Here is a 27,428-nt window from a genome sequence, read left to right as displayed (position 1 = left end):
AAAGGAAATATCTCCTGGGCTATTGGGAAAGAGCAGGGAAGTGAGACTAGTTGGATAGTTCTGTAAAAGAACATGATGGGCTGAATGACCTTGTGTGCTATAAGGTTTTATGACATGGAAAAGCAGATGACTGATTATTTATCACATTGCTGTTAGTGGGATCTTGCTATATAAATTGGCTTTCTTTTTATCTACACAATAAAAGTGGCAGCAGTTCAAAAGCAATCACTGGCTGTGAGGCATTTTGACAAGAAGTTACAATTTGAAGGAACGACCTTTCTTCCATTTATGCCCATTTGTTTAAAGAAGAACATTTTATATCATCACAAACTTGCACCAATCTTTAAATTGCACTCCGCCACACATAAACAGAACTTTTATATTTCTTGCATAGGGTCCCATGTTAAACTAAGTATTATTGACTGAAATAGACTGATGCAAACAGGGGTACAAACTCTGAATACAACTTACATTTGTCAGTGTGCCATCTGCCTGCTCATTCACACAACCTTGAAGAGTGAATGTCAAATCGTTGCATTTTGCCATAAAGCGCTTGCCAAACTTTTCCTCAAATGGCCTCACATCTGGCTCAATTCCTGAAAAATCCAGTTTCTTAAAACAAAATATACAAAAATAAGCTAGCTGAAATTTGGAGAGATACTCAATCATCACGTCAGAATGTCCCACAATGTATTTCTTTAAAACGTTGGTCCCGGTGCAACCTACTTTTATTCCTCTTGTTCTTTCAGTTTCAAGGCAGTACGCATGATTCGTCAAGGCTCTTTCTACGCTACTGTTCATACAGATGTTGAGAATAGTGTAACAGGCATCTTTTTCGTCTTTTCTATTCCCTTGTTTTGACAGGAAGGCCTCTTGTTGCCATGCCTACATTATCTGATATGTTAACCAGTCCAAGTTGCCTACTCATCTCCAGTGCCAAGTAACAATCAATGAAAGAGCTCTTGAAAGAATGAAAGAAGGGCCACTTCAAGCTCTGTGGCCATAACACAAGAAATGAAGAAACTCATTATGTGATACACAGTTCGGGAATCCCCAGCCCTTTCTCCTCAGGATATAAACACATGGCCTTATTTTGATGGTTAATTTGAAAATGATGGCTCATCACGTGCTGGCTCCAATAATTTTTTAAAATGGGAACCAAAAGTACTTGCACAACAATTATCAAATTAGAATAGTGGCCACAAAACACACACAACTTCTTACTGAACAAAGGACTTCTGACTTTCTCAATAAATTATTTTTCACATGAAGAATCGATTTCATGCTTTTTATTTTTCATCTTTTCCCAATCAGACCCAAAACAGGAAAATAGCTCCGGTTACAAATGGACTAGGATGGGAAACATTTAAAAATAAATAATTTGAATTGGCTCAATCTGCAAGGATGCTTTACTATGATCTAACCCTACACACACTGTCAAAATACAGTCTAACATCTTGCAAATAATATTTACTAAGTCCAACCAATTGTGTTGCAATTCATAATTCATAATTCTCAAACATTTCCACACACTCAGGTTGGTTATAAAGATGTGAAGCAGATCTATTCAAATTTAAATCCACCGAGTCTTTTTTTGTAAAACCTCACCGTAAAAAAAATTGTCAACTCTCAGCAAAGAATCGAGATGCACAGCAAGAAATAACATTTAGCAAAGCTCCAATTCTAACAGATTTTCAATGGAGGAATTGGAGAATTACAAAGCCCTCGCATATTACATGCAAAGCTGCTCAGCGCCACTTATCTAAGCAATGTTTATAAGTCTCTTGGACTGGAGTGACTAACTTGATCTAATCTTGCACATTAAAGAGGTGGATAAACCAGCTAAGCCATTATTTCTTTCTTCCCTATGGGTGTGTTAAATTATGTATAATCCAGCAATAAACACTGGAGAATTCTTTGTCATAATTATCAAACTACCTCTTATAAACACAGAGAAAAAGCCCATTATTCAATAAACACAAGCAAAAAAAAAGTAAGATGGCCCAGCACACTTAAACCCAATATTTTACAAGGGATTGTAATATGTGCACTAATTCTACCTGTGCCTCTGGATCCATCGCAAACAACTTGCACCTGCCTTCATTTCTGCTGGCTTTGTTGAGGTAATCCGATTCTCTGGCGTACTGAATACAAACAAGATACAAAGTGTTACCCTGCTTGTTTATAACACATTTCAAGGCCATTGCTTAAAGGCTGCATTGGGAATGGTCAGTAATGTTTACAAACAAACTTCAGACAAGGTTGAGACAAGAGGAAGTTTAATTCCATCTAATGCTATACAAACTGACATTGTGCTTAAAGATGAAAGGATGTTAACTTGGATGATCAGTTGACAGGATCTCCGCCACTATAACAGTCCTAGATTGGGGCTAAAGGAACTACCTTGTTTTAAAATAAGGGTATCTTCTGCCAAACAGACCCCACTAATAAACATCTCCTTTGAGTTTCATGTATCAGCATCTTTTAAAAGTATTTAACTCCTACACACAAACTGTTCCAAGGGTCAATAATGGTGTAAGGGGTCAGTAATAATGTGACTTTTTAGCTCCTCTCAATTTACCCAAACACCCAGTTTCTTTTGCTGTGGCTATTGTTTTGATGCTTTCCCTCCCTCCTCCACTATCTTCAAACCTACTAACACGCTTTCCTATTGCTGAAAAAAGAGACACATCTAAGCTTGTACTCATCAGGGCACTTGCAAGAATAGCAATATCAGGGGAAAACAACAATTTATACTGTATGTGAAGAGGGTGCTGATTGGTTGGCAAGTGGCGTTACCATGGATCATGCACCACTGATGGTAACTGACAGTTAACTGCCAAGCATTGTTTAAAATTTAGATCAGGCAGCCTGACTCTAATTGATCAAGGCATTGCCCTGAGGAATGAGTCAGCGAATAGCTGTCACTTATTTTGTTTAGCTGAAACAGGCACAATGTATCTGTCAGTCACTATCAGTGGTACATGCTCCATGGCAATGCCACTTGCCAGCCAACCAATCAGCACTCTCTTCACATACAGTATAAATTGTTACACTGGTATTCTTGCGAGTGTCCTGATGAGTGCAAGATGAAAAGCTTAAACATGTCTCTTTTTTCAGCAATACTCAAGTTCTGTACTACCAAATGACTATTAACATGCTATTCCTTCTGTTGTGAGCTCCAATGAAGAGCTATACCTGGATTATTACTGAAGTGCCTATTTTCCTGGAGGTGGCGGCTAACCTGCTGTGTGATTCCACCATTTTCCGACCCCAATTCAGATCCTCAATGCTCTTCGTTTACACCACTGTTAAATGTACAGTGAGGCAATGGGGGGAAAGTTCAAATTTGGCAGTGGTGGATTGGCAACTTGCCGTAAATCCCGCTGATTAAGAAAGGAGAATCAGGTGGCATAAGCATAACTGCTTCTACCACCCTTCCCCCACTCCCACAGGGCTTCCCATCTCAGATTCCCTCCTCCATCCAATATCAGAGAATTTCTATAATCAGCAGTGAACTGAGAATGCAGCTTCGAGCTGAAAATCTACCCCAACAAGTCCCAGCAATGTGAGGTTATCATTTGCACAATGCATCCAATGAGAATCAGAACACATTTCTGACAGAACCAGGTAAAGAGTTAAAATTGAGAATACCTTCATTAACTCAGGGTGCATACTTTTCTCTAAACTTTCCATCATGCTTTCAGACTTCCCTTGGCTGAAGGACTCTTCATCTGGAAATCAAACACAAGTTTTCAGGAAACCCAAAATCCAGCAAACTCCTGTACTGTGCAACAACACACTTGCCATTTGTATCACCTACCATGTCCTCAGGGTGCTTCAGAGAACTAGGCAGCCATGAAAGACAGTGACGATTCGGTCAGTGAATCTGCGTAACAAGATCCCACAAGCAGCAAGGGCACAAAGTAACAAGTGATTTGTTTTAGTGATAAATATTTACTGAGGGATAAATATTGACTACGATAGCAGAAGAGCTCCTGTGCACTTCCTCGAAGAATGCAATGGGATCTATAAGGTCCACCAGGAGGGCATAAAGGGTCTTGGTTCAACATCCCATCCAGGAGAAAATAGGGGGAATCTTGTGCCCTCCTCCCATGGTGGGTTTGGTGAAAGGGGTGCATTTAATCAGGCAGGAAGGTGGCAGGTGGAGACCCCACTGCCTTCCTGCCTTCACCCCAATTAAGTCCATGGCGAGGAGGTTCATGGACAGCCTTCCCACCCTGCCGCCAAACAAGGCCCTTAAGTGGGAAATTAATACCCACTTACGGGCATCATCCTGCCACTGATGGTGTTAACCCAGTGGTGGGCAGGGAGCTCACATTACAGGGAGTATGGCAAGCAAACCCGTGTGGAGTGGGGGTGGGGGGGTTGGGGTGGGGGAGTCCCTCATTTGAAGGAACTTAGTGCCTGATCAAGGGATTCCCATTGGGAAGGGCAAGCAAGGGAAGGCAAATGGCCCTCTGACAACCACCCCTAGGTCTTCTATTCAAATTGCAATGATTAACAGGTCAAAAACTGACTCCTAGGGAACACCTCTGCAAACCACACCCTCAGTCTGAAAAACATCCATCCAACACATCTTTACCTTCCTGTCAACTGAGACCATTCCATATCCATATTGCTACTTCCCCTTAATTCCACAGGATTCCATCTTCTTAACATGCCTCCTATATAGCACTTTGTCGAATGCCTTTCAAACTGACCATGGACTCAACTCCACTTCCCTTCCTATCCCCTAAACCCTTTGATTCTCTTCTCAATCAAGAATCTATTTACCTCCACCTTAAAAATATTCAATGACCACGTCTCCACCATTCTCTGGGGAACAGGGTTTCATTGACTCACGACCTTCTGGAGAAAAAAAGATTCTCCTCACCTCCATCTTAAATGGGTGACCCCTTATTTTTAAACTGTGTCCACTAGTTCTAGTCTTTCCCACAAAGGGAAACATCCTTTCAGCATCCACCCTGTCAAGTCCCCTCAGGATCATATATGTTCCAATAAGATCACCTCTCATTCTTCTAAACTACAATTGACATGGCCCAACCTGTCCAACCTTGCCTCATAGGTTAACCCCTTCATCCTAACAATCAGTTGCGTGAATCTTCTCTGAACTGCTTCTAAAGCAATTGTATCCATTCTCAATTCAGGGGATCAGAACTGTACACAGTACTCCAGATGTGATCCCACTAACACCCTGTACAACTGTAGCAAAACATCCCTACTTTTATATTCCATTCCTCTTGCAATAACCGACAAAAATTCCATCTGCCTTCCTAATCACTTGCTGTACCTGCATACTAATTTTTTGTGATACATGTACCAAGGCACCCAGATACCTCTGTACCAGAGAGTTCTGCAATCTCTCTCCATTTAAAAATTTGCTGCTTTTATGCTGACCTGTAGTCTCCTGATTTTATCTCTTTCCCCTTTCTTGAATAGTGGTCCAAAGTTAGCAATTTCTCCATCCTCTGACACCACATCCAAAGTGAATTGAAAGATTGTGACCGATGCCTTTACTATTTCTACCTTTGCTTCTTTCAGTAACCACATATCTGATCGACTCTCGATAATGATGACCCTGTGACCTTTTAGTACACCTTCTCTATTACCATGCTGTCCATAACTTCCCTCTCCTCTTTCAGGGTAACCTTCACATCGTTTGTTACTATGTGAAGAGAGAAGGCAGTACTCATTTACCACTTTAGCCATGTCCTCTGCCTCTTCATGAAGATTTCACTTTGGGTCCTTAATAGATTCAACATATTCCCTGAACTGTTTACACTGTTAGACATTTCTGAAATATTTCATGGTTCAACTTAACTTGCCTGCTAATCTTGTCTTGTAACCTCTTTAAACCTGCTATATTGCAATTCCCTTCTCTTTATTAACTGCCAGGAATGGAGAATTTTACCAATGAGAAAGGATGGATAAGCTGGGGTTGTTTCCTTTGGAAGAGAGGAGGCTGAGGGGAAATTTAACTGAACTGCATAAAATTACAAGGGGCCAGGGTAGAGTGGATAGGAAGGACCTATTTCCTTTAGCAGAGAGGTCAATAACCAGGGGGAAGAGATTGAAAATAATTGATGGAAGGATTAGATGGGACTTGAGGAAAAATCTTTCTGCCCAGAGGGTGGTGGAGTCTGGAACTCAGCCTGAAAGGGTGGTAGAGGCAGAAACCTTCATCACATTTAAAAAGTACTTGGATGTGCTCTAGAAGTGTCATAATCTACAAGGCTATGGACCAAGAGCTGGAAAGTGCGTTTGGGTTGGATTGCTGTTTTTCACCCTCCACAGACAGAATAGGCTGAATACGAACATATGAATTAGGAGTAGTAGGCCTGTTGAGCCTGTTCTGCCATTTGATACTTTCCTGTCTACCCCTCTAGTCTTTGACTCCCTTGTCAATCAAGGAGTTATCTCACTCAGTCTTAAAAATTTTGATGATCCTGTCTCCACTGCTCTCCAGGAAAGGGAATTTCCACAGGCTAACGGCTCTCAGAGAAAAAAAATCTCCTCATCTCTGTCTAAAATGGGAGACCCCTTATCTTAAAACTGCGACCCCAGTTCTAGCCTCTCTTATAAGGGGAAACATCCTACAGCATCCACCCTGTCAAGTCCCCTCAGGGTCTTATATGTTTCAATAAGATCAATCTCTAAACTCCATTGGGTACAGACCCAACATGTCTAACCTTTTCTCAAAGGATAACCCCTTCATCCCAGGAATCCGCCGAGTGAACCTTCTCTGAACTGTTTCAAATGCAATTATATCCTTTCTTAAATAAGGAGACCAAAGTTAGCAGTACCTCAGTTCTGGTCTCACCAAAGCCCTGTACAGCTGTAGCAAAACATCCCTATTTTTATATTCCCTTCCTCTTGCAATAAACGACAACATTCCATTTGCCTTCCTAATCACTTGCTGTATCTGCATACTGACTTTTTATAATTCATGTACCAGGACACCCAGATCTCTCTGTACCACCGAGTTCTGCAATCTCTCTCCATTTAAATAATATACTGCTTTTCTATTCTTCCTACCAAAGTGACTAGCCTCCTTCTGTGCCATAAATTTTTCATTACACTGTGAATAAGTGTGGTGATTTTTGGGCTGGCACCAGAATAAAATGCCAATGAATGCACAAGGTTGTTTAGAACATCCAACCAATTCACTAATATCCTTACCTAGTTTGGCCAATATTTGACTTCAAGGTTACATTATTTGGTTCACTAGAGTGCTGCAAAGTGGCTTAGAAACCAGTTGTTAACAACAATCACTAGGAGGTAGCTCCCCACACATCATCAGATTGGGTCACCTGCCCAATTCCAATTTCCACTGACTTAAAAATTGGGAGGGTGTAAAGCAAAGGGTTGATCCAATCCCTTTCGAATGAGGCAGGTTAGATCAAAATTCCTTCCCCATGATGCACCAGACTAAGGTGGCTGTAGGTGGGCTATAGAGCAGGTAACTCACATTCCTATCTCCAGTGACCCCTCACTGACAGCAGACAGTCAACAAGTCTGTCAGAAACTCACAGCAAATTACTTTGTATTTTAGTACAACGATGTCCTCAAAATTAGTATTTTATTAGACTGTCAAATTAATACAGTCAAGTGATGTGAACTTTTCCATCAACATCATCTGCATCTGTCAAGATACCAATGGAGAACCTACCTCATGGAGCAGCAAGAACTGGTTACATAGGCAACTATTAAGATACATTCCAAGACTTGAGTGCGTCATCTGAGACTTTGCTGGGATGCTGAAAGACTGTTGTATTGCTAGAGAGGTCACTTTTTAATTGAAAGTTAAACAGAGGCCAATTCTGGAATATTTAAGGTCCAAGGGCAATATTTCAATATTTCACCCCCGATAAGCATTATCTGAAAAGGTTATCTAGTCATTTGCCTCAAGTTTTTGGTTTGTTGTTACAAAATTTCAGGGCTGTCGATGTTCATTTGGGTTTAGCCTCTCCTGTAAGTGGACCTCATTCCCGTTAAACCCAGGAGATCACCTTTCTTGCCCAAAATCTAGTTGGGTGACACAATGGCCCAAGGGATGTAATAATGAGTGAAGTGGATACCGTGCTTCCCCACATGTTTTCCCACATACGCCGTTTTGTTAAAATAACAGCAAAGTACTGCGGATGCTGGGAACCTGAAATGAGAACAGAAAACATTGGCAAAACTCAGCAACTCTGGCAGCATCTGTGTAGAGAGAAACAGAGTTAACATTTTGAGTCTGTGTGACTCTTCTCACAGATGCTGCCAGACCAGCTGAGTTTTGCCAGCGTTTTCTGCTTTTAATTTTGCTGCCTTGTTTGCTTGTACAATCAAGAAATTGGCTCATTGAATAGGATATTTCAAGGTTTAGTTACCAAGTCCAGCTTCAGAGGATTCGCCATTCCGCTTCTCAGACAGCACATTGTCAACGTTACTCTGAATGATCTTCTTCAGAGTCATTATCCACTCTTCCATCTCCTGCTCACTCTCTGCTGCCAGGTGACAGCTGCACTTCTCCTGCATTCGCAGTTCAAAGCCATAACGGCGCATCTTCGAACACTAGGGACGGAAGCAACAATTGTACAGATTACCTGTTGTCCCACCCACACTTCAATTAAATAAACACCACGCAGAAATGGGGTTTGCACGGCCTGTGGTAAGATTGATAAGAGCCTTAGTCTGGTATCTGCTAAAAGCTTGATCCATTCCATTGTTTGTTTAATGGAATGAGATCCATTTAATAGGCTGTTGCCATTTAACAGTTGCTGTATCAACCACTTGTCTGAACATGCTGTCTGCTCAACCACTTTCTAGGCCCAAGTATTGCAGCATTTACTTGGATAGGGACAGCTTGACCATCACAAAGACACTTCAATTAAACTTAACATATTAATGCACCTGGAAAGGAAATGTTATTTTAAAAAGAAAGGGTAGAATTTAAAAGCAGAGAAGTTAGTTGAGCCTATTTCAAATCTTGATTAGACCACATGTAGAGTACCACACACAGCTCTGGTCTCCATATCACAAATAGGATAGACAGGCACTGGAGAAGGTGCAAAATACATTTCCAAGGATGATCCTAGAACTGAGAGGATACAGGTTCGATGCCCAAAATCCAGCACCCTTGGGACCAAGACTGTGCCGGATTTTGGACTTTCCCAGATTTTGGATTACCTATCCCATCGAACAGGCAGCTTTGTGTCTGGAGAATAGGGAAGGCCAAGGGGGAGGAAGATCATAAAGCATTGCAATGGATTCAAGTCCAATGTCTGCACATCTCTCTCATTGATTCTGTCCTCTGGGATCACCCTGAGAACAGCCTCTTCATTCCCACACTTATTTTGTTCTGGGAACAGCGCCAAGATCACCTGAGAGAAAAACCTCCGGTTTTCGGACAATTCGTTTTCAGACAGCTGGATTTTGGAACAGGGCCCTGTGTATTAATATGTGTAGCTTCCAATACACACAAATGCACCAGTCAGGCTTGTGGTGTTCTTTTCAGACAGAAAGAACATGTACACACATTGCGCCTGTTTCAGCTAAACAAAATAAGTGACAGCCATTCTCTAACTCATTCCTCAGGGCAATGCCTTAACCAATCAGGGTCAAGATGCCTGGTTTAAATTTCAAACAATGGTTGGCAATTAACTGTCAGTCACCATCAGTGAGTGGTGCATTCTCCATGGCAATACCGCTTGCCAACCAATCAGCACTCTCTTCACATGCAGTATAAATTTTTGTTTTCCCCTTACATTGGTATTCTTGCAAGTGTCCTGATGAGTTAAATTATGAGTACAGTTTATATAAAGCTGACTTGTATTCCACTGAGTATAGAAGATTAAGGCGTTATCTCACTGAGGGTTTTAAAGGGACTAATACTTTAATGGGGTAGATGGAGAGAAACTATTTCCTCTGGTGGGTAAATTACTGATGGCTGCAATCAAAAGGTTGCATCAAAAGCAACTATTGGGCATAATGGGCAAGTGGAAAATTAATCTGATTTCCTAAACTGGAATGATGACAAGAATAAAACAAAGGAAAAACTAAGTGTCACAAGGCCACACTCTTTGCACATGTGCCTTTAAACCAGGTGAAGATGGAGATGGGCAAATGTCTTACGCCTCAATTTTGACTTCATGTAGGTGAGGCCTTGAATGGTTTCATCTTGTACATTAAATGGATTCAAATATTAATTGGCACATATAAACACATCATACCTGTACAACATCAATGCAAGAATCCAAGAAAATAGATCCTTTGGACTCCTTACAGACCTTCTCGTCTTTACAAAAATGAAGTATGTAGGAGCTATCAGAAAGTTGGGTCAGGTAACAGAATCTCCTCTTAAATACCTGAAAAAGGAAACATTAGTGAAATGTCCCATTTTGCTGGGATAATTGTACTCCTGCCTCTCACAACTATTCATACTGAACAATTTAAAGGGGTCACTAATTATAATAACTATATTGCATCAGTTAAAATTCTGTAACACGGGCTGGCTTAGCATTGTAATTCCTACCAAGGACACCAGGTCCCAAACTAGATAAGTTCTTTGTGGTTGAGGTACAACAGTTACAGCTAAATTAAGATGAAATACTGAGAAGTGTATCTAAATCAATGTAATTTATGATCCCATAAAGTAATCCACTGTGACTGTATAGACAAAAATAAATCAGCCAATTCACTGCATCTCAGTCCTCTGTAACTCTCCAATGGCATCATGTGCACACTCTCTTTTTTCAAGTTGACTAATATTTAGATGAAAGTTGAATATTTGTTCAGTCAGTCATCTTCCTAGCTTTCCTCCGCCTTCTGACTTTCTGCGCTGTGGACCAGGCAGTTTATAATGCTGCTGTAGCAGATAAGATTTACGTAATGAGTTTCCCAGACTCTGCAGGAGACTGGAATCCACCATGGGAGTCCAGGACCGGGTGCTGAGTTTCCTGTTTATCTTTCTTTTCTTGTATTTGGTGATTTACCAGCACATAATTACATATGCTGTAACTAACTAGAAAAGAAGAATATTTTCTGTCGTGATCGTGCCATTTCAATTGGCCAGCTGACACTGTCCCTGGGACATGAGGACAGGTCAGAGGTGGATCTTTCAAATATATATTCAACTCTTCAGATAGAGAAGGGGAATGGGACTGATTGTCCTACAGGGAGCTGGCATGGGCTTGATAGGTCAAATGGCCTCCATCTGTGCTATAATGACTTTACGATCCCTAGACAAGTTCAAAACTTCACCTTGGAGAAGCTCACATAAAACGGGCCAAGAATTCAGATTACATTCATGTTATAATTGGTACTTTACTAGATTAGGGTACAGTAGCAAAGCGGTTATGTTACTGAACTGGCAAGCCAGAGATTCAGTAAAAAAGAACATCTGGTAGCACTGAAAGCAGCCATGAAGCTGTTGGATTTTCATAAAAACCCAACTGGTTCATTAACGTCCTTTAGGGAAGAAAACCTGCTGCTGCCATGTTCACTCAGTCTGGTTTATAGGTGACTCTAGGCCCACATTAATGTCCTTTAACTGTCCTTTGAAATTACACATGGGTAATAAATGCTGGGCTTGCCAGCAATACTCACATCTCAAGAGTGAATAAAAGCAAAATGAGTACAAATGTGATGAGAGATTTTTCTAGTCTGCTTAAAAAAAACTGCAACTAAAGAAACGCCTCAAGAATTTAATCTTTTGGCTTCAATGTTATCATCATTCTTTCAGTTATCTTCATGAACTTGCATCAATTCATACCTTGGGTGTGTCTACCCATGCACACGCGGGTCTTGTGTGTGTGTGTGTCTACCTGTGCACACACGGGTCATGTGCGTGTGTGCGTGCGCATGTGTCTATGCGCGCACACTTGGGTTTGTGTGCATGTGTGTCTACCTGTGCACGCACGGGTCTTGTGTGTGTGTGTCCACCTGTGCACACACGTGTGTGTGTCTGTGTGTGTGTCTGTCTTTGTGTGAGAGTGTGCGAGAAGTGTGTGAGCGAGGGAGTGTGATTCTATGTGCATGTCAGCTGCAGTTTTGTCCTTTGTCACCTGTACCCCCTGTTCTCTATTACACCATTGCTGGTTGAGAGGCCTTGTTCTCCGCCCCTCACTCTCCTACATCCTTCTCTTGTGTTACCCTCCTTCCTCCTGGCTTCACAAAACCTCTCCTCATGGGCCGTATCTTCAGCTGCCCATCCTAACTTTCTGCTTTCCTTTATGTCTCCTCACCTATCACTGATTGTCCTCCTCAATGTTAAATAATTAGTGACATTGTCCCACGTGAGGAACACTGTAGAATTGTAAGTTGCTGCTGATGCACTGTGGGTCTCGATTTTTAATCATGTACAAACCCACACATTTTCTACCATTGACGAGAGAAACGAAAGAAGAAAATGATTTAAATTCATGGAGCAGTCGGGATGTTCAAAAACACCAACTTCACGTACCAGCTTGTTTCCCTCAGATCTCTGGGTATTCCAGTTGGAGCAGTGGAATTTCAGTTAAATTAAGAGTAGTGTAGGAATGAATAAATCAGTACAGACAGCTAGGACCCCAATCAGTACCAGGAGGTCACACAAACCCACTGTTACAGAACTTGCATAAAAGAAAAGCCCAATAAGTCAACCGTTAAAGTTTACTGCTTCTCAAAACTTAAAATGTTCAACAATTGCCACAGCCCACACCCTCCTCTTAAATGTGTGCTCATTCTAGGTTAATCTCATTTCCTCTTTTGAACCAGTTCATTTTGTGTGATATTGTGGCTGCTGTTTTTAAGTGTCTTTTAGGCATAAATAATTCCACTACTGATGTGGCAGCAAAGTTAGTCACACAGGCTACGTAAAATACCAGAGCTCACTGGCAGAATCTGTTCATTTGCAAGAGGATGAAAACAGAAACCAGATAATATTAAACACCATCCCATCCAACTCCTCGCCAACTTAGTCAGGAGTTGATCTTGTTGCTTCTCAGCCCTGTGAAGAGATTGAAACCATTTCCGTTCTGCACCACTTCTGGTTTGCCTCTCACCTCTAACGTCATCTTACCCTCATTGTAACACTAATGGTGCTGTTCATGTTGGCTTTGTACAGCCAGCCTTCCTTAATATTTCCTCCTGTCTGTGAGCATATCGATGCAGCATCCTGGAAGGTAAGCATCAAGAATAAAAAAACGTCCAGCTTATCTTAATGACCACAATGTCAAGCTGAGACCACACACAGACATTCACACACACACACGCGCGCGTACATGTCACCATTTTGATACTGAATTTGAAAAGGATCCACCACACTGTTATTTAAAAGAAAAATATTTTATATTGTAGTGTCTTTTGCCAACTCAAAACATGCCGATGCATTTCACAATGAAGAGATTTTTGAGTGGTTTGAGCGTGATGTGATGAAGGTTTGCTTTCTTTGGGGAGGGGTGTGGCACCTGAACTATTATGAGGATTCAGGCCTGAATAGAATAAATAATGACACTGGTAAAGGTATAGGATTAGAAAATTCTTGAACTAACTTTATTGATCTATGCTTCAAAATTTCAAGGATGTGAATAGCACCCAGATAGCTGATGAACAGATGAATAACATCTTGCAGGATCTAGCAATGCAAAACAAAACTTACAAACTGATTTCTTGCAATTTAATTATGTCCTCATTTTAGAAATACCCGACAGAAACTGAATCCTCCAAATCCAGTTGGCGTTTTATCTTTTAAACTTCAGGACAACTGGCCTCTTTCATCCAGCTTCCTTGTCTTACTTTAAACTATGAGATCAAAGGTTTACATATCCACATGATATGCACAAAGCTGCCTCTTCCACACAGTCCCCAGCTTTGCCCCTCAATCTCTTTACTTTAACCCACAGAAAGGAACTGGTCTCTTTCACCCAGGAATTCTGTCTTTAATAAGCCACTTCCTTTCCACCTCTCAACCAGGAGACTAAAAAGTTACATGTTCCTCAAGTGATACTCCCAATACCCAGCTCAGCTGGCCCCCTCTGGTCTCTATTCACACCTACAATGCTGATCAGATGCCCAGGGGAAAAGGTGCAACTTCTGATGCATTGACCATCATCCAGCTGTACAGCAAGGAACAATTGAAGGTATGCCTTTCTTATTCCCCTCTGCACATGTATTCATAACCTGTGGTGATCAAGGATTGGCTATTCCTTGCATGATCAACTCCGTGAGTGATCGAAGGCTGATGTCACCCCTCGTGGACAGGGTTCCTCGGAGCTGTTTCAAAATGCCCTTTTTGACTGTTATGAGGCTCTCAAGGAGGCCTAGCATTCCACATGGTTGGTAAGCATCACCCAGGTGTACAGATCTTCACATTGTTTCAAGGGTCCCCACTCACCTGACCACAATGATGACCCCATGAAACCAGAAGAAATTTCAAAATTCCCTTACCTGTCAGTGTCTTGATAATTAGAGGTATTTGTATCATTGGAACGTCTCCTGACCTCTTATAATTACAGGATTTTTAAAAAACCCATATCAGGCTTTAAGAATCTGGCACACACAGGATGAATGACATTTCATACCGAATTCTGTTCAAGTGCTTGTTTGTACAGGTGAATTGACCATTATTATGTTCCACTCACTTCACCCTTGTGTTCTCACACAGATCAAACTGGCAAACTCAACCGATCTGACTTAATATGCCATGCCTTCTATACAATCTCACAGCATAACTATAGTCAGAATATGCAGCCAAAAAGTAATCAGTTATATTGCCATTTCAGGCTTTTCAGTCCATTTTACAGGGCTCAGGGATAAATAGACTAGCACACTTCAGCAACAAACTAGCAGCTAAGATGTGATTTACCCCCTTAGGAGAGGGGCACCAATGTGATACAAAACCTAATGCTACAAAATGATGGCTGGAGTCTTTTAAAGGCTCGACTCCGATCCTTGCTGGGGCTTTTGGGAGAAACACAAAATCAGGGACAGAGAAGCTCTCATGGGGGAAGGGGCACCAATCAGGTGGAAGCCAACAAACACACAGTGATTGGTAAGTGGTTTTAGCCCAATAGATCCAGATAGGAAGGAAGGTTTGGCCATTAATGGGGTGCCAGTGAGGTAGAGGGGACCTCATTGTGTATCTGTGGATAGTAACACAGGGTGCAGGGGATGGGAGCAGAGGGGCACAGAGACTCCAAGGACAGAGAACAGAAATAAAATGATAAAAACAGGGGAAATGGAAAGATCCACCTGCTCCCCTTCATGTTCCCAATCCCCAATGCTCATTCACTTCACCCCAATAAGCCAACAAGTGTGTCTTCGATGCCATTCTGCCTTTCCATGTTACCTGTTGTCTCTCTACAATGCTCTGAAGTCTTGATTTAGTGCCTCTAGTCTCTCCAGCAGGCTCTGCTCCACAAATTCACACCACTCCTTGACCCTATATCCCAGGCATTCCAGGCTCCACTCAGCTGAGGGCTGCTCCACACAGCTTGCAAATACGTACAATTGTAAGTTTTTCGCACATCATGGGGAGTTAACAGGATTCTGGGATGTGCTGGCTTCATTAACTGCTCAGTTTATACAAGATCAACACTGTGCCCTTATAGCAAGCAGCTCATCACTAAATACATTGACTAATACGTCTTTGTCTTGCAGCCTGTCACAGAAATATAAAGCACCTACCTCATCTTTATCTACATCTTCATCAACTTCAAACAGCTGTACAGGCAGCTTTTCTGGCTGATGTACTTTGCTACAAGAAACAAGAACCAAAATACAGCAATCTTGCTTTAGAGAGAAGGAAATATTTTAAAAATACAGCAAAATTACATTGAAGAGATAAATCCTGGGCTGGGATTTTCCAGCCCTGTCACGGCTGGGACCCGTCGCAGGTGAGATGGCGCCCCAGCCAGAAGCCCATTGACTTGCAGCGGGACCAGAAGATCCTGACAGCAGGCGGGTGTGGAAAATCTCACCCCTGGTGTGGAACCATTCCCCCCGACGGTTCCCTCCTTACATCTGTTAACGTTACCCTGAATGAGGAGGACTAGGAGCTGAAGCAATGAGAGAGTGGGAACAGGCTGGGTATCAGTGAGGCTCTGGAATATATTGCTGGCATATATTGTGGTGCTGATTCTCTGTCTTTAAGAGGCAGCTGGACCAGTTCCTGGCTGGGGCACAAATGCACCATATAGAAAGCAAGGGGTTTTATAAAGACACTTAGTCCTTGTGACCTCCTGGACTACTTCTGATCACCTGACAGGGGATGCCAGGGAAGAATTTTCCAGAGTAACTCTTCCCTTTTTGTCCCTGGGTTTTATTTCTTTCTTTGCCTCTTCCAGGAGATTACGTGGTTGTGCCTGGTTGGGGCTGGGTGGGGGTGGTGTTAGGGGACAGAGAGGGGTGGTGAGGAGGGGGTAGGAAATGCCTAGGCCTGATCCTCTGGCCATCAAGAATGTGAGGCAGGCTTGATGGATCCCCAATCACTTATGTCTGTTCCTTGCGATTGCATTTTACACATGCTACAGAGACACAGCATTTCCTTCCCACACACACCTCAAAAGCAAAAGGACAAGGAAGGTCCAACATTTCTCAACAATCAGTGGAAGATTAGTTGCCTTCTGAGTGACCTCAGGATGTGGTAAAGTGGGACTTGCCTCAGTTACTGTAGCCTGAACAGGGCAGGTCCCTTAACAGACTGCCCCACCTCAGCAGCAGAATAATACACTGTGTGCTACAGTATACTGTTCCTGCTCTGAATAATAGTAGATCATCCAGGCCAAGCAATGTCATGTTTATGAATACATGTGATTTCAATTGAATACCATATTAAGTCAACTTGGAATACTAAGAATCTGGAGTAAAGTTTGTTAAAGAGCACAGAATTTTTATGCAGTCACCAGCACTGAAGCCTCCATGTTCAGTCTCCATCCGCTGGTCAGATCATAGGACCTGAGCATCTTTCACCTCAATGTGATAAAACCAACTGCAACTAAACTGATCAACTGGTCCGGCACCATGGTGGGGATCCAGTTCGTGAGGCCATTATGGCATTGCATTATGGGAGCACCTTCAATGCACAGACTGCAGTGAGCCAAGAAAGTGGCTGGCTCACCATCTTCGCAAGGGCAACTCAGGATGGGTAAGAAATGATGGCCTTTCCAATGACATCTACATCACAAGAATGATGGGGGAAAAAATGAGGCATCCAAGGACAAGAGGGAGTAAAAGAGGAAGAGGGAAATGCATGGGAAACACCAAGGCATACCATCACAATTTGTGGAGCAGAAGCTTCATTGCCATGATTTGTCTTTCCCCAGAAGGTTAGATGAAATGTAATAAGCCATACATGATTAAATCACATCAAAATCTCTTATGATTTATTTTAATGGTCAGAACAGAGTGGTATTTAATTCTTCCAATTAATTCACAGAACTGCTGATATTATAGGCTTGTCTGCTAGGTATGAACTAAACAACAAGACTACGCTGCAGCTCACATTGTTATGAGGTCTTGAGTGAGAGAGAGGAAGAGAGAGAAAGAGAGAGAAGACAGTGAGAGAGAAAAGAGAAAGAGAGAGAGAAAAGAGAGAGAGAGAGAGAGAGAAAGGGAAAACAGCAGAGAGTGAGCAAGCGACCCACAGACCCTCCAGACACACAACAATGTGGTTGACTCTTAAATGCCCTCTGAAATGGCCTAGCAAACCACTCGGTTGTATTAAAACCACTACAAAGTCAGCAGAAAGGAATGAAATCAGGCGGACCACTTGGCATCGATCTAGGCACCAGAAGTTACGAACCCAGCCTCGTCGACCCTGAAAAGTCCTCTTTACTAACATCTGGGGTCTAGTGCCAAATTGGGAGAGCTGTCTCACAGACTAGGCAAGCAACAGCCTGACATAGTCATCCTCACAGAATCATACCTTACAGATAATGTCCCAGACACCACCATCACCATCTCTGGGTATGTCCTGACCCATCAGCAGGACAGATCGACCAGAGGTGGCAGCACAGCAGTGTACAATTGGGAGGGAGTTGCCCTGGGAGTCCTCAACATCGACTCTGGACCACTGATAAGTGGCAAGTAACATTCACACCACATATGTGCCGGGCAATGACCATCTCCAACAAGAGAGAATCCAACCATCTTCCAGTGACATTCAATGGCATCACTGAATCCCCCACTATCCACATGCTGTGGGTTACTATTGACCACAAACTGAACTGGACTAGCCGTATAAATACTGTGGATCCAAGAGCAGGTCAGAGGCTAGGAATCCTGCGGTGAGTAACTTATCTTCTGACTCCCCAAAGCCTGTCCACCATCTACAAGGCACAAGTCAGGAGTGTGATGGAATACTCTCCACTTGCCTGGATGAGTGCAGCTCCAACAACACTCAAGAAACTCGACATCAACCAAGACAAAGCAGCCTGCTTGATTGGCACCACATCCACCACCTTCAACATTCACTCTCTCTACCATCGACACGCAGTAGCAGCAATGGGTACCATCCACAAGATGCACTGCAGAAACTCAAGGCTCCTCAGACAGCACCTTCCAAACCCAGGACCACTACCATCTAGAAGGACAAGGGCAGCAGACACATGGGAACGCCACCACCTGGAAGTTTCCCTCCAAGCTACTCACCGTCCTGTCTTCTTCACTGTCACTGGGTCAAAATCCTGGAACTCCCTTCCTAACAGCACTGTGGGTGTACCTACACCACATGGATTTCAGCGATTCAAGAAGGCAGCTCACCATCACCTTCTCAAGGGCAATTAGGGATGGGCAATAAATGCTGGCCCAGCCAGCAAAGCCCACATGCCATGAACAAGTAAAAAAATGCAAGCAAGACACAATGAACAAGAATGAGAGTGACAGAAAGAACGAGGGCAAAGGAGAGAAGGGGAGTGAGAGAGAGAAAGAGAGAACAGAGGAAATTACATACAAAGACAGAGCAATGAATGAGAAATGAGAGAAAAAAACTGTGTATATGTATATATACAAACAATCATGCATACATAAACACACAAGCATCTCAAGTTGCTTACACTAAAAGTACCTGCAGATCTATTTAGGGTTTATTTACCAATTATGTAACAACCCTTTTCAAAAGCCCAGGCCCATGAATCTCAAAAATGACAAAGAAATAAATAAGAAGTTATTGCAAACAGAACTCCAAGGAGCAGATTACCAGAGCTCAGGGTATGTTGTGGACACCTCTGGAAGAGCTTAACTACAATAACCTGAAGTCAAAGTCTTACCTTGGCAATGATCTGAAATCCCCTGCATAAGCTTCATATTTGTAGTTTACCAGGTGCCAGTCTGAATTGTAGGTCCTGATACACTGTAAATAAATGACCATATCAGTAATCAGCATAATGACCTCGATGCAGCAAAAACAACAGGGAGCAATCCCATGAGATTTCACCATTCCTGCTGAGGTAATAGATCACTTTCATTTTTGCAAAAAAGTACTACTTATTAATCTAATTTTCCTTAAAATCATTCTTGGGGATCAATTCCAAATTAAAGATTTTCCTACAACTTTACAAAGAGTAATTCTGATGTGATTACTTTGTGGATAACAAGATTGATTAATTAATTAGTTCATTCATTCATGTGTGCTCTGCCCAAAGGCAGGAGCTTGGCTCATTGTCTGCTGATGTTTCATCTTGAACATTTAAAAACATACCAAGAATAGTAGAAAGGGAGGGGGGAAAAGGGAGAGAGGAACTTAAAATAACCATGGTCACTGGAGGAAAAGTAGTAGAAAAACTAATGAGATTAAAGGCTGACAAATCCCCTGAACCTGGTGGCTTGCATCCAAGTGTCTTAAAGTGGCTGCAGATGCATTGGCTGTAATCTTCCAAAATTCCTGAGATTCTGGAAATGGCCCAGTGGAATGGAAATCTGCAAACGTAACACTGCTATTTAAGAAAGGAGGGTGACAGAAAGCAGGAAACTATAGGCCAGTTAGTCTAACATCCATCACTGGGAGAAATGCTAGAATCCATTATTAAGGAGGCAGTAGCAGGACATTTAGAAAATCATAATACAATCAGGCAGAGTCAACATCGATTTGTGAAAGGAAAATCATGTTTGACAAACTTGAGTATTGCTGAAAAAAGAGACGTGTGGGAGTTTTTCATCTTGCACTCATCAGGTCACTTCGCAAGAATACCAATATAAGGGGAAAACAACAATTTATACTGTATGTGAAGAGAGTGCTTATTGGTTGGCAAGTGCACTCTGATTAGTAGAGGCGTTGCTGTGGAGAATGCATCAGTGATGCTGACTGACAGTTAACTGACAAGCATTGTTTGAAATTTAAATCAGGCAGCTTGACCTTGATTCGTCAAGGCATGCCCTGAGGAATAAGTCAGCAAATGGCTGTCACTTATTTTGTTTAGCTGAAACAAGTGCAATGTGTTAACATGTTCTTTCTTTCTGTAAAAAACAGGATCCTATGTATTAATATATGTAGCTTCCAATACATGCAAATGTGCCACACTGCGAGCCCAGCTCACAATCTTAAATTGGTTGTCAGCGTAGTTCTTAGCACACTGAGGATTATTTAGCAAATGTTGCCTGATCGTGGAATCACATCTAATGTTGGACACTGTGTTGGCAAATCGTGCAGCTGAGTTTAGTTTTAATGACACCATGTATGCCCAAATGGATAGTGTTACCATGGGATCCCCTTTAGGCTCAGCTCTCACAAACATTTTTGTTGGGTTCAATGAGAAACAAGTCTTTGATGGAATGACACCTAACCTCCTACCCCTTGCATATTTCCAAAATATGGATGATACATTTGCTTTATTTAAGTCTGTAGCAGCATGTAATAATTTCCTTGCATGTCTTCACATACAGTATAAATTGCTGTTTTCCCCTTATGTTGGTATTCTCGTAAAGTGTCCTGATGAGTGCAAGACGAAAGCTTCGACATGTCTCTTTTTTTGGCAATACTCAAGTTCTGGACTACCAAACAACTATTTGGCAAATTTATTACAGTTCTTTGAGGATGTAACAAGCAAGGTGGATAAAGGGGAGCCAGTAAATGTAGTGTATTTAGATTTCCAAAAGGCATTCAATAAGATCCCACATAAAAGGTTACTGCACAAGGTAAGAGCTCATGGTGTTGGGGTGATATATGAGTATGGATAGAGGATTAGCTAAATAACAGAGGGCAGGATTTTCCTGTTGGCGAGCAGGGAGCGGGGCCCACTCGCCGACGTGTAATATGACGCGCGGTGACGTCGGGCGGAACTCCCGACGTCACCGCGCCCCATTTAAATTTTCAGGTAGGTGGGGGCTCAGCAAAATCAGCTGTGCACCCAGCGACCTGTCAATGGCCAATTGAGGTCATTGACAGAGTTACTTAACTAATTAATGGACCTGCCCGTCCAACCTTAAGGTTGGCGGGCAGGCCAGGAGCCCTGGCGGGAATTAGAAAAAGCATGAAACCTCATCCACGGGCGGGATGGGGTTTCATGTAGGTTTTGAAAAATTTTATTAAAGTTTTTTAAAAATGATGGACATGTCCCAAGTCATGTGACAGTGTCACATGAGGGGACATGTCAGGAATTTTTTTTTTTCTATTTTTAATATTTTTGACAGTACAGCCGATCTCCTTGAGGCAGCACTTAGTCTCAGGGAGATGAGTGTGCTCTTTCATGCACATGCGCGAAAGAGCGCACACTCGGGTTTAGGGATGCCCCCCCCTGCCTGCATAGGGAGCGCACAGCCCTTCCATGCGGACATCATGCTGGGCGGGCCTTAATTGGCCTGCCCATGTAAAATGGTGCCGATTGGAGGCGCGCCTGTACACGACCGCACTTCAACTTCGCCCCTGACGGGGGGAAAGTCCTGCCCAGAGAATCGGGATAAATGAGTCATTTTCAGAATGGCATACTAACCAGTGGAGTGCCACAGCAATCAGTGCTGGGGCATTAACTATTCACAATCTCTAATAATGACTTGGATGAAGGGACCAACTGTATTGTAGCCAAATTTAGCAGATGGAGTATAACGTGGGAAAATGTGAGTTTGACCACTTTGGCAGAAAGAATAGAAAAGCAGATTATTATTTAAATAGAGACTGCAGAATGGTGCAACAGAGAGGAATTTGGGTGTCCTTGCACATGTATCCCAAAATGTTAGCATGCAGCTATAGCAAGTAAGTAGGAAGGCAAATAGAATGTTGGCCTTTACTGCAAGGGGGATGGAGTATACAATTGTACAGGTCATTGGTGAGACTGTACTGTGCCTAGTTCTGGTCTCCTTACTTAAGGATGGGTACACTTGCATTTGAAGCAGTATAGACAAGGTTTACTAGGCTGATTCTGATGAAGAGGTTGTCTTTTGAGGAAAGGTTGAGCAGGCTGGGTCTGTATTCATTGGAGTTTAGAAGAATATGAAGTGATCTTATTGAAGATCAGAAGATTCTGAGAGTGCTTGACAGAGAAGATGCTGAGAGGGTGTTTCTTCTCATGGGGGAATCAAGAGGGCAACTAGGGACGGGCAATAAATGCTAGCCCAGCCAGTGAAGCCCAAAAAACTGGGGGCACATTTTAAAAACAAGGGGTTTCCCATTTAAGATGGTGATGAGGAGGAAATTCTTTTCTCAGAGAATTGTTAGTCTTTGTAATTCTGTTCCCCAGAGAGCAGTGGAGGCTGAATTGAATATATTCAAGGTTGTGTTAGGCAGATTATTGATTGACAAGAGAATCAGGGGTTATGGGGGACAGGTAAGAAAGTGTTAACACCACAATCAGATTAGCCATGATCTTATTGAATGGCGGAGCAGGCTTGATGGGCCAATCGACTACTCTTGCTCCTATTTCTTATGATCTTCTGATCTGGTATGTGCTGCCTGAGAGTGTGGTGGAAGGAGGTTCAATCGAAACATTCCAAAGGGAATCAGATTTTTATCTGAAATGGAAGAATGCACAGTGTTACAGAGAGATGGTGAGGGAATGGCACTACATGAATTGCTCATTTGGAGAGCAAGCACAAACATGATGGGCCAAATAGCCTCCTTCTATGCTGTAACAATCCTGTGATTTAGTGGATCTCGTGTACATGGACTTTCAAGAGGTATTTGATCAAGTGCCACATGGAATACTGATATGGATAGGAAGTTAGTTAAAAGACAGAAAATTTAAAGTAGTTTTGAATGGATGTTATTTTGCACTAAAAGGGAAAGAACTTACATTTATTTAGCACCTAGCACAACCACAGAATGTCCAAAATACTTTACAATTAATCAAGTACTATTAAAGTCATACAGTAGGAAACACACACATGCACTTGCACATGTACACACACATGTACACACACACACACACACACAAGCACAAGCTCCCAGATAATGACCAGCCTGCTGTTTCTCAAAAAAGTGCTGTGGGATCTTTCAGGTCTAACCTAAAAGATGACACCGCTGACAGTAAAACACTCCCTCAGTACTGCACTGGAGCGTTAATCTGGGCCACAGACAAATGTTGCGGTAAGGTTTGAGCCCGTAACCTTCTGGAGCGATATCAACAGCAGTGTGCTCCCTAGGCCAATGTAAGGATAATTGCTCATATAGAACACCATCTGGATTTTATTGTTCTGGGCTCAGTATCAAAATTTACAGATGGCAGAAATCTAGGGAGACTTGTTAACTGTGAAGAGGACTGTTAGCAACTTCAGGAGAAAATTGACAGGTGAGTATACACACAAGGAGATGTCAGATGAAATTGAAATGTTGGGAAATTAGGCAAAGCATCTTGGGTGGAAATAGGCACAGAATGATAAAACTTCAAAACCTGAGGTCCAATTACAAAAAACGTGAGAAGTTGGTAGAAAGATGTTTCAGGGAGCCTAGAGATTGTTAGAAGATGATGATGGATTCTCCCATCGCTTTGATGGTTGAGCGTTCAGCAAGGAGCCCAATTATTCACTATCTAGGTTGGTGTCATCTTATACGTGATGTTAAACCAAATCTTGATTTGCAGATCCAATTGCAAATGTTACACACGAAGTCACTGTCGGACAGGTGGTTGCAGGCACTGGCTTTGCGGGATGCTCGCTTGTCCTGTAGGGACCTGAATCTGTTCGCCCCAAATATTGAGATTGCTTGATGACAGAGAATTCTCCATTTTCTAACTGTCCAGGGTTGCTTTTACTCATGTAGTGGGGCTCAGAACATCTTTATATCTAAGTTTGGGGTGTCCTGTAATGCTCAGAGTTCCCGTGCTCAGCTGGCTGTTGAGTGCTGCCTTTGGTCTGCGGAAAGCCTCCATGTGAACCACATGACCAATCCAGTGAAGCTGAGTTCTGATGAGCATACCCATGAAATCAGGTGTACAGCACCTTCCAAGAACGTTGGTGTTACCATACTGTCACTTGATGTTGCAGATAGTTCTTAAGCAGCAAAGATGGAATGGGTCTAATTGATGTGACACCAGTAGGTTGTCCATGCCTCACAGCCATAGAGAAGTGTTGTAAGAACCACTGCCTAGTAGACTTTGATCTTTGTTTTAAGACAAACGCCATACTCTCTCCAAAGCCCGTGAGTGAGCCTGCCAAATACTGAACTTGCTTTTGTCAGGCAATGGGTGATTTCATCATCCAACATGGTATTGTTGGAGAGGATACTCCTAAGATAGCAAAATCTCTGAACTGAGTCGAGGGGTATATTGTTGATTGTGACTATGGGGTCTTGGAGCTTATGGCCGGGGCAGGTTGGTACAAAATCGCTGTATTTTTCAGATTAAAGCCAAGGCATTTTGAGGCTTGAACAAGCAATCAACAAGCAGCTGGATGTCCTCCGGAGTGTGTGCTATGAGAGTGCAGTCATTGGCAAACGAGTTTAGTTAGTAGCTGCTCTGTGATCTTTGAGTGAGTTTTGAGCCTTTGCAACTTGAAGAGGCCCTCTGTTCAGAACTGAGTATGTCCTCCTATGTTGAGATCTTTGAGCGCATACAAGAGCATGGCAGAAAAGTAGATGGCAAACAAAACTGAAGCCATTACACTTGTGTCACTGGTGACAGGAAAAGCATCTAATGAGACATCATTCTGCATCAGATGGCTCATCATGCCATCATGAAATGAGCAGCTAACCCTGATCATCTTTTCAGAGCAGCATATTTGTACAGCACCTTCCAGAGGCCTTCACAGTTTACTGTGTCGAAGGTCTCGGTCAAGTTAACCTGGTTCTTGAAGTCCCTGTGCTGTTCAGAAGAAGAATACAGAAGTTTAGAGGTAACGTTGAATCCAACCAAATCATTGGTTGACCTACAGCTAAAGCAGTGAATATTGGGCAGCGAACTTTACAGGAGGATGGCAGGGCCACAGGGAGGGTAGAGAAAAGATTCACCATGACAACACCTGGTACAAGAACCTTTCGTTAAGGGGCAGAGACTTGAGAAACCGCGAAAAACAAGAACATTAAGCAATATGATAAAGGGAATCTATTACAAGGGGTTTTAATGAAATATAGTTGGATGTAGAATCCACGAAAGCTCTCAAAAAGAGATTAGAAAAGTCTTGCTGGCTGTGAGCAAGTCCCTGCAAATATTACAACTTTTTCGATCATTCTGTCGTGTGTCTGTGCCTCCTGTTTACAAGAACTTTCCAATTGGGCCTATTCTTTCCCTCTAAGCTTGCAATATAACTAATTCTCTTTTGTCCCGTGAAAAGAAATATAGGAACAGGAGTAGGCCATTCAGCCCATTGAGCCTGTTCCGCCATTCAATTAGATCATGGCTTACCATCTACCTCAACACCACTTCCCTGCACTATCCCGCATCCCTTGATGCCATTAGTATGCAGAAATCTATCAATTTCTGTCTTGAACATGCTCAGTGATCAGCTTCCACAGCCCTCTGGAGTAGAGAATTCCAAATATTCACCACCCTCTGAGTGAAGAATTTCCTTATCATCTCAGTCCTAAATGGCTTGCTGCTTATTTTGAGGCTGTGTCCCCTGGTTTTAGACTCATCAGCCAGGGAAAACATCCTATCCACATCTACCTTGTCACGCCCTGTAAGAATTTTTAAGTTTCAATGAGATCACCTCTCATTCTTTGAAAGTCTAGCGAATACAGGGCAAGTTTCCTCAATTTCTCTAAGACAATCCTGCCATCCCAGGGATTAGTCTGGTGAACCACCATTGTACTCCCTCTGTGTCAAGTATATCCTTCCTTACATAAGGAGTCCAAAATTGTACACAATATTCCAGGTGCCGTCTCACCAAGGCTCTATACAATTGCAGCAAGTGAATGTTAAACATTAAAACCTCATTCTGCAATAGATTTTAGAGGGTGAAATAGCTGCATGTTGTGAATTAAAGACAGAAAATCCTCAAAAATAAACTTGTCCCAGCAAATGTCTCAAATATTTTCTCTTTTTTGAACCAGTGAGTTTTAGATTCTGACTGCAGTTTGAATCTACAAACTTGGTCAAAGCAGCCTCACTCAAACAATCATGCTCAAAATAACATCTGATCTTTGTAGACTTTAGTTAAGACAAGCCTTCATCATTCTGACAGTCATTTGAAAGGTTTACTCGCTCTTACAGCTGTTTATCAATAGTCAGCCTTAGCTCATTTTTTTTACTCATTCATGGGATGTGGGTTTCACTGACTGGGTCAGCATTTATTGCTCATCCCTAGTTGCCCTTGAGAAGGTGGAGCACAATTACCTCAGAGTCAGGAGGTTGTGGATTCAAATCCTACTCCCTAGACTCGGGTACATAATCCAGGCTGACGCTCTTATCCTTTTTATAAGGATGTTGCCAGGATTGGAAAATTGCAGCCACGAGGAAAGATTGGATAGGCCGGGGTTGTTCTCCTTGGGACAGAGGAGGCTGAGAGGGGATTGGATTGAGATGTACAAAATTGTGAGGGGGCCTGGATAGAGTGGATGGGAAGGGCCTATTTACCTTAGCAGAGAGGTCAGTGACTAGGGGGCATAGATTTAAAGTGATTGGTAGAATTAGAGGAGAGATGATTTTTTTTCACCCAGAGGGTTGTGGGGTTCTGGAACTCTCTGCCGGAAAGGGTAGTAGAGGCAGAAACCATCAGCTCATTTAAAAGGTGTCTGGATGGGCACCTGAAGCGCTGTAACCTGCAGGACTACGGACCAAATGCTGGAAAGTGGGATGAGGCTGGAGGGCTCATTTTTCGGCCACTGCAGACACGATGGGCCAAGTGGTCTCTTTCTGTGCCATAAACATTCTATGATTCAGTGCAGCATTGAGGTAGTGCAATCGAATGTATTGCCTTTCAGATGAGATGCTAAACTAAGGCTCCATCGGCCCTCTCTGGTGGAGGTCAAAGATCTCAGGGCACTTTTCAAAGATGACTAGGCGAGTTCTTCCTGGTATCCTGACCAGCACAGATTCCCTGGGCATTTTCTCGTTGTTGCTTATGGGAGCTGGCTGTGTGCA

The 27,428-nt window shown here is 42.6% G+C and overlaps 1 protein-coding gene across 1 annotated transcript in view; it reads right to left on the bottom strand.

The window, feature by feature from the left end:
• Positions 1-27,428, bottom strand: part of LOC144683192 (dedicator of cytokinesis protein 11-like) — a 285,806-nt gene that overhangs the window by 180,002 nt on the left and 78,376 nt on the right. The window contains exons 5-12 of the mRNA XM_078546152.1: positions 19,254-19,336; positions 15,673-15,742; positions 13,067-13,162; positions 10,239-10,373; positions 8,397-8,580; positions 3,655-3,734; positions 2,061-2,144; positions 472-612 (exon numbers count right to left, since the gene is read on the bottom strand). Of these exons, the coding sequence (XP_078402278.1) occupies positions 472-612; positions 2,061-2,144; positions 3,655-3,734; positions 8,397-8,580; positions 10,239-10,373; positions 13,067-13,162; positions 15,673-15,742; positions 19,254-19,336 (873 nt within the window). The remainder of the gene's footprint in view (positions 1-471; positions 613-2,060; positions 2,145-3,654; positions 3,735-8,396; positions 8,581-10,238; positions 10,374-13,066; positions 13,163-15,672; positions 15,743-19,253; positions 19,337-27,428) is intronic.

Source organism: Cetorhinus maximus, chromosome 8 (assembly GCF_964194155.1).
Source record: "Cetorhinus maximus chromosome 8, sCetMax3.hap1.1, whole genome shotgun sequence".
Lineage (NCBI taxonomy): Eukaryota > Metazoa > Chordata > Chondrichthyes > Lamniformes > Cetorhinidae > Cetorhinus > Cetorhinus maximus.
The sequence above is the reverse complement of the archived record's forward strand: the minus strand, read 5'-3'. Positions and strand labels throughout refer to the sequence as shown.